The sequence below is a fragment of the Gracilinanus agilis genome, chromosome 3 (assembly GCF_016433145.1).
Source record: "Gracilinanus agilis isolate LMUSP501 chromosome 3, AgileGrace, whole genome shotgun sequence".
In the NCBI taxonomy this organism is placed as follows: Eukaryota; Metazoa; Chordata; class Mammalia; order Didelphimorphia; family Didelphidae; genus Gracilinanus; species Gracilinanus agilis.
Genome location: NC_058132.1, coordinates 633,390,244 through 633,398,052, shown reverse-complemented (window position 1 = coordinate 633,398,052; position 7,809 = coordinate 633,390,244). Strand labels below are relative to the sequence as shown.

General features: G+C 37.5%; 1 protein-coding gene across 1 annotated transcript; it reads right to left on the bottom strand.

Moving 5' to 3' along the window:
* Nucleotides 1-4,894: 4,894 nt before the first annotated feature.
* LOC123241966 (RING finger protein 214-like) lies at nt 4,895-7,046 on the bottom strand. Its single transcript, XM_044669461.1, is given in 2 exon segments — nt 4,895-6,985; nt 6,987-7,046. Coding segments are annotated over 2 exon segments (2,151 nt in total).
* Between the last annotated feature and the right edge of the window lie 763 nt (nt 7,047-7,809).

Below are 7,809 nucleotides of genomic sequence, written 5' to 3'. Positions count from 1 at the left end.
GGTAGATTGATCATCTTCATCCCTGCCTCCACCAATGGGCAGGATTCACAATATAAGTGGATCCGTAACTACTTCCAGCTAACAGGCAATATCAATATTGGTAGAGATTGAACAGTACACTAATCTAAGGATCTGGGGACCTTGATTCTTGTCTCTGTTCTGTTGCCAATTCTATGTGTGTATCCTTGAGCAAATCTCTTCATTACTCTGGGCTTCTGTGTCAGCATGCTGCTTACTGAAGTGCTAATCTATTGAAAGTGCTATCTATTGAAAAAGCGATAATGATGCTAAATTAAGCCCAGGTATATATGGAGGAACAACAGGGAGGCCTGGAAAAATGATCTCAATGAAGTGTGTGGATTTTTTCCTTCCTTAAGAGAGAGCATCAATACCTTATACATTTTGGATGTTTGAATTTTATCAGAAATGCTTAGAGTAAGATTTTGTCCTTGATTTCTGTTTTTTTTAAAAAAAATTCTAGCTCCATTGATTTTGTTTGAGTAAAAGTTTTTGATTCATATAATCTTATATAATATGTTGTAGCTTGTTTGTGTGCAAATATTGCTGAAGCCATAATTATATATATATATATATATATTTCTATTATTCTTCATTTTCATTATGTTGAGATATTTTGTTTTATCATAAGAAAATTCATCATAAGATAATTTAAATTTGAAAGGGACCTCAGATGTCTTCTAATGTAAATCTTTGATTTTTTGAGATTGGGAAATGAGGCTTGACAAATTTTAAGGAAATTATTCAAGACTATAAAGCATGGACATATAAAATATAATTTCCTTTTTTTAAGGAAAGATGTGTTCATTCCTTTTATTTTGGGGAATTTAAAACAATGAATGTTTTTCATATTTTTGTTAATGTGATTGATGATAATGGTTTATGTAACACTGAATCATCCTTACATTCTTGGCATAAATCTACATTTGTCAGAATGCACATTTTGTGCATATTTCTATATTCTTTTTGGATACTATTTCACTTAATATTGTGTATCAATACTCCTTAGTGATATTGATCTATTCCTATCCTCACAATATTTTACCATATAAGGAGTTTGATAAGATCTCCTCTATCTCCATTTTTAAGAATAATTTATATAATATATGGATTTTTTGAAAGGCTTTTTAAATAATCAAGAGAGAATAAAATACTTGGGAGTATCTCTTCCAAAACAAATGCAGAAACTACTTTAATATAATTACAAAATGTTTTTTATACAGTCATTTTAAATAACTATAAAATATTAATTGTTCAAGGTGGGCAGAGCTAATATAATTAAAATGGCAATCCTATCTAAACTAATATTCTTACCCAATGCATCCTAATTAAATTACCAAATATATTTTATTGAACTAGAAAAAATAATAATCAAATTCATTTAGAAAAATAAAAGGCCAAGAATATTAAAGGAGCTAATGAGAAAAATATAAAGGAAGATGATTTATCATACCAGATTTTGAGGTGTATTATAAAACATTAGTTATTCAACATTCAATAAATAGTTGCAAAAGGTTGCAGTAACTTTTTGTTTGAAAAAAGCAAAAGCCATGTTTTGAAGAATTTGCTACTTGGTAAAAATCATTGGAAAAACTAGAAAGCAGTCTGGCAGAAACTACATCTAAATATCTTACATCATTTACCAAGATCAAAATGGATTCAAGATCTAGAGAAATACCATAATATCATAAGCAAATTAGGAGAACAGGGAACATGTTGTCTATCAGATTTATGGATAGGAAAACAACTTATCAATAAAAAAGATAGAAAGCATTTTGAGTTTAAAATGTATAATTTTGAAAAGTAATTTAATCAATCAGAGTTTAATCAGAGCCTTCTGGGTAGAAACTACATGGTTGTTATTTTATAAAGTTCCTGGAGATACATTTTGGTATCTAATACCTCTAAGAACTTAACTTCAACTAATTAAATATTGCTACTTCCCAGATCATTTGTTTTAGTTCTAAAAGTCTCCTTGTGCCATGTAATTGCCATTGGCAGTCAAAATGTCCTTTTCCTTTCAATATTTTTTGGGGTAACATAATATATGTCATGGATATTCATGTGATCTCCATATCTCCAAGGAGCCTTTGGATAGATTTCACTAACCCCTAAATAAAAATTTAGAATATCCTCCAGTTATGAATTAAACACACATATACATAAATCTGAGAAAGGTTTCCTTAGACAGCCAAAAGGATTTATATCACATAAAAAGTTTCAAGATTTATATATTAGTGGAAATGGATGTATGGACAAAGAGCCAACTTCAAAACCAGGAAGACATGGAGGTCCTAATACTCTGGAAAAGTCATATAATATATAAACCTAGTGTTATTTCCATTAGATCATATTGCCTCCTATCTTCAACTTGCCTGTGGATGGCTATGCACATGTGAGGCGATGAAAAGAAAGAAGGCATTTAAAGAAGATTAGGGACAGTTTTTTTTCATTATTAATGGAAAATTACAGAAGATACCTTGTATATTGGGTTGCCAAGAGCCAGGAGTTTGGATTCTAAGCTTGCCATTTATTGAATATGGATCTTTTTATGCATTTATAAGCCAATTTCTTTTTTATATTTACTAATTAGTCATGGTGGTTAATATAGTGAGAAGAAAGTTGCAGCAATGAATGAATATTAAAAAAAAAAGGATATTCAAAGAGATACAGGAAACAAATGAATCCCCAGTCAAAACTTGAAAGAAAAAAACCTGATGAAAGTGTTAAAGAATTACTGGTGGAACCCTTGGTTCAACTTAGAGCCAATCCCATTACAAATGATTGTCCTCAATTCTTTTTTTTTTTTGCAGAAATTAGTTGAATACTACATATCACACTCCATACCACAATAAGCTGCAAATAGATACATGACCTACATATAAAAGGTCATATTATAAACAAGTTAGAGAAACAATGAAGGCAAAACTTTCACAACTATAAACATGTGGACAGGGAAAGTGTTCTTGATAAACAAGAGATAGAGAGGATCAAGAGATAAAATGTACAATTTTGATGACATAAAATTAGAAATAATTACCACAAACAAAATCAATGTAGCTAAAATTAGAAAGGAAATGCTAACTTGGGAGAGAGGAAAAGTCTATATAACAATGTCATCTGATAAAGATCTAATGTCAAAGATATATTGAGAACTCATTCAAAAATATAACACAAACCATTCTCCATTAGGTAAATGGTCAAAAGATATGAACAAGCAGTTATCAAAAATTGAAAAGAAAGAAACCTATCAATAACCACATTTAAAAAAGTTCTGAATTACTAATAATGAGAAATGGAAATTTTAAAAACTCAAACTTCATACCCTCAGACTAAAATGGCAATTATTTGAAGAGAGATGGAAGGCAGCACATTAATGCATGTTGGTGAAGCTATGAATTCATCTAACAATGTTAGAAAACTTGGATCCATACTCAAACATGACTAAGTTGTGTATACCTTTTATCCCACTGATATCACTATTAGGCATATACTCTAAAGAGATAAAAAAGGGAAAGGGCTCATTTTACAAATATATTTATAATAGCACTTTTTATTTTAGAAAAAAAAATTGAAACAGTGGACACCCATCCACTGGGGAATGGAGTGACAAATTATGATACATAAATGTAATGTAATATCATTGTGCCAAAAGAAATAATGAAAAAGAATGGATTAAGGGAAACTTGAAAAGAATTGTATGAACTGAGAGAACAAAACCAGAACAATTTGTACAGTGACTATATTATAAAGAAAAACACATTTGAAAAACTTAAGAACTCTGATCAATGCAATAACCAACCATGTCTCTAAAGGATTAATGATTAAACAACTTCTCACCTTTGGATTGAGAACTGATGGTCCAGAAGTACAAAAGGAGACATACATTTTCAGATGTGGGCATTCTGTGTATTTGTTTTACTTAACTATGCTAAGCTGTTACAAGAGACGGTTGTTGTTGTTTTTATGGGGGGGGCACGTTTAGGGAGAAATGGTTTGTGAAGCCTTCAAAAATGAAAAGTATCAATGACGCATTTAAATTAAATACACCAAAAAAAAAATAGGACATTGCTACACTTCTGTCTGCTTCTATTCTTCCATAAAGCCTTGTGTTCTAAAGTTTGAGCTCTCTCTTTAGAGTTTTTCATTACCCCCATTCAACTGAATTATCTTTAAAAGTAGATTTTTAGGGTGCCTTAATGCCACTTGTCCCATTGGCTTGAATTTCAATTTACAGCATGTGGATTGGGCAAAGAAGTTAATGAAATGGAGAAAAAAGTTGATTCCTCTTTCTGGGTTGATATCTTCTCCCCTATTCAAAATAATCATACATTTGCATATTTCCAGTGCTTAGGACAGTGCCTGACACATGGTAGGTACTTAGTAAGTTACTGTTGATTTGATGTAGGGAATAGGAAGAAAAGAGCTACAGCCTAAGCTCCCCAAAATAGCCTCATAGACAGGTCTGTCCAACCTGTTTTAGTAAGATTGTTGATGTTCTCTATATCTGTATCCTGAGGGAGTGGGGCTTATATCAAATGAGGAATAAATAAGGCTAGAATTGGGACATGACTAGGGGTCAGATTTATCTGGGGAAGTAATAGCTTGCAGAAGAGATCTACAGGAGAAAGAATGGGTATTTGAATGTGGTAAGAGGTTGGAGATGGAGCAAAGGATCCTATAACCTTCCCCACCTAGTGAGAAAATAAATACAACTTTATGCAGAAATTTTGCACTAATCAGGCCCCAGTAATAATAATAAAAATGTACATGGCATGAGTACATACTGCTGTATAAATATAGAGCTCTAGAATCTTGAACCTTCTCCTTCCTTTTCATATCTATCTCTCCTCTTCTTCCTTTCCAGCCAGGTCCATCACTTGGGAGTTGGACAAAAGGGACAAATGTTATTTGTGTTGGTCTGGACCCATAACTTGATACACTCCTTGTGCAACACATGGGTACAGGCCATGGGGTGGAGCTCACTGGGCTGAACAAGCTCCTGGCACATTAGACACGGTTTGCAGGTAGATGGAGCATGTGAAGGCCTTCCAGGATAGGACACCTGAACAGAGGGCAGGAACTTAGAAGTATTTATTTGGGCCATGGGAGCAGGGAACAAGGGAGCTCGGATCTGAACATGGGGCTGAGCACTCGCTGCCAAGTGTTCCTGCTCTGCTAATCGTGCATCCACCAGCTGAATCAGGGCCTCCATTGTCAGTCCTGCTAGGGTGGTTCGTGCTGTCTTGATCTGCTGAAGGATGTTAATCAGCTGTGCCTTGTTGCACTGTGGAAACCGAGCCAGCAGCTTCTCTAGGATCTTTTCTAGTTTGTCCACTGGTTGAGGTCGGTGAGATTCAGTGGGGGCCTTAACACCACCCAAGCCTGATGGAGGTGGTAGGGAGGCAGCAGAAGACACATGTGGACCATGGGGGCCAACAAGAGAAGGTAGGCCAGGGTTATTTCTTCCATGGGTGACAGATAGAGTGGGGGAGGGCTGGTTGGGCCTTGAGATTGCAGGGTTCAGCATTGGGAAGGAGAGGGCACTAGGGTCTGCACTGGGCATGACCATGGGCATGGTAAGCTGCCCAATGGAGAAAGGAATCCGAGGAGACACCTGAAGCATGAAGTATGTATTTGAAGGGGGTGGGGGTAGAGTAGGGGTAGGAATCTGTGGAAGACTACTCAACTTTGCCCCATTCCTCACCAGTTGGATATGGTTATTATATTGGTCTCGGACATTCTCCTTCATCATCTGAACTCCATTCAGTCTTGTCTCCCATTCCTGCTTGGAACGAATGGTTTCCATTGTTGGAGGGGTTGATTTGATGTAGGTCAGGTGCAGTTTTGCCTCCTTTTCTGCTTCTTCCAGGTTTAAAACCAGCAGCTCTTTCAGGCCTTCTAGTGATAAAATCTCAGCTTTCCTAGCTCTTTTAGTTTCCTCCGTAACGTCCATATAGATCTCACCATACTGACTCTTAAGCTTGTCCAGCTCCATCTGCCATTGCTCCCTTTTTTTCTTCTCACAGAGCTTCTCAATTTCAGCTTTCAGGTCCTGGTCCTTCTGAAGAAACTTCTTCTTTTCCTTCTCTATTTTTTTCTTTATTTCTTGTGCCGTGATGGTGATATACTGGATGGCCTTTAATGTCTCCTGATGACTCTTTATCTCTTCTTCTCTCCTCTGCCGTAAATGCTTTAGCTGCACCTTAAGTTCATTGGCCACCTGCTTATGCTTGTCCAATAATTTCTGGTACCGCTCCTTCAGGAAGGTTCTTTCTGTCATCATTTTATCCAAATTCTTTTCAATATCCTGATTGGTATTCACCTCCAAATCAGCAGTCTTGAAGTCAGTCGGCACAGCAATGTTCTGAGAGAGCTTCAAGGATGAGCCATCCTGATCTACATTCTGACCAGCTCTGTCTCCTGAAACCCTATTATCCCTCTTTGGTGGAGGTTGGTAATCCAGACTTGTCTCTTCGATACCTTCCAGTGGGGCAGAAGCTTGTAATTCTTCTTCTGAACAATTCCTGGAGGTAGTTTGCTGGTTCACAGGATACTTTGCCTCTAGAGATGGAGGAGATGGTTTCAGGTGCTTGTGTTCCTTTCCTCTTGCTACATTGGTCAGATTCTCCAAATCAAATTGACAAGCTTCAGGACCAGAGGATAAAGTGTGAATTTCCATGGTACCATTTCCAGGAAGATTAAGAGCTGTGGACCCCAAGTCACGTCCTGAAGCTGCACAGTCCTCGGTGGCTGGTGCCATGTCACCTGCTGATGAACCAGGACTGATGGTTGCATGTTCCAAACTAACATCGCTGCTATTCTTCTTGGCTGTTACTGGGTCACTAGATCCTATCAACACGGATAAGCTCTTGTTTTCCTGCATAGTTGTATCTTTTGGGCTGAGACCATCAGGGAGACCTTCCGCTGAATTAGAACCGTAGGAGGCAGAAGCAGTTTCTTGAGAAAGCAAGAGCAGAAGCTGAATCACTCCTTAACTCCGAAGCCCTCCTGCTTGCTCTCTGCATTCACAAAGAAATCCCAAGCTGAGTGGGTGGAGCGTGCGGCCAGGGGGAGGGGGGAGGGGGGAGGGGTCAGGAGCCAGGCCGCGCGCAGCACCTCCCACTTCAGGTGGCGGAGAGCAGAGGAGGCCTCAATTAATCCTTATTAATTCATTTTTAATTTTTATCAGCTGGACATGGTAAGCACTGCAGTAAATGAAAAAAAAAACACCAAACTTTTACAATGAAGGGATATGGAAATAATGTCGTGGTGCGGATAGAATTGCAATAAATAAATAAATTCCTAATGGAAAAAGAGTAAAACACTAATAAAAAAAATCAAAAGGTGCTCTCTGCATTCACAAACAAATCCCAAACTGAGAGGGTGGAGCACGCGGCCAAGGGAGGGGGGAGGGGGGAGGGGGTCACGAGGAAAGAGGGAGAAGGGAGGGGTCGGGAGCCAGGCTGTGTGCTGCACCTCCCACTTCCGGCGGCGGGGAGCAGAGGGGGGGCTCAATTAATTCTTAATTCATTTTTAATTTTTATCAGCTGGACATGGTAAGCACTGCAGTAAATGAAAAAAAAAAACCAAACTTTTACAATGAAGGGATATGGAAATAATGTCGTGGTGCGGATAGAATTGCAATAAATAAATAAATTCCTAATGGAAAAAGAGTAAAACACTAATAAAAAAAATCAAAAGGTGCTCTCTGCATTCACAAACAAATCCCAAACTGAGAGGGTGGAGCACGCGGCCAAGGGAGGGGGGAGGGGGGAGGGGGTCACGAGG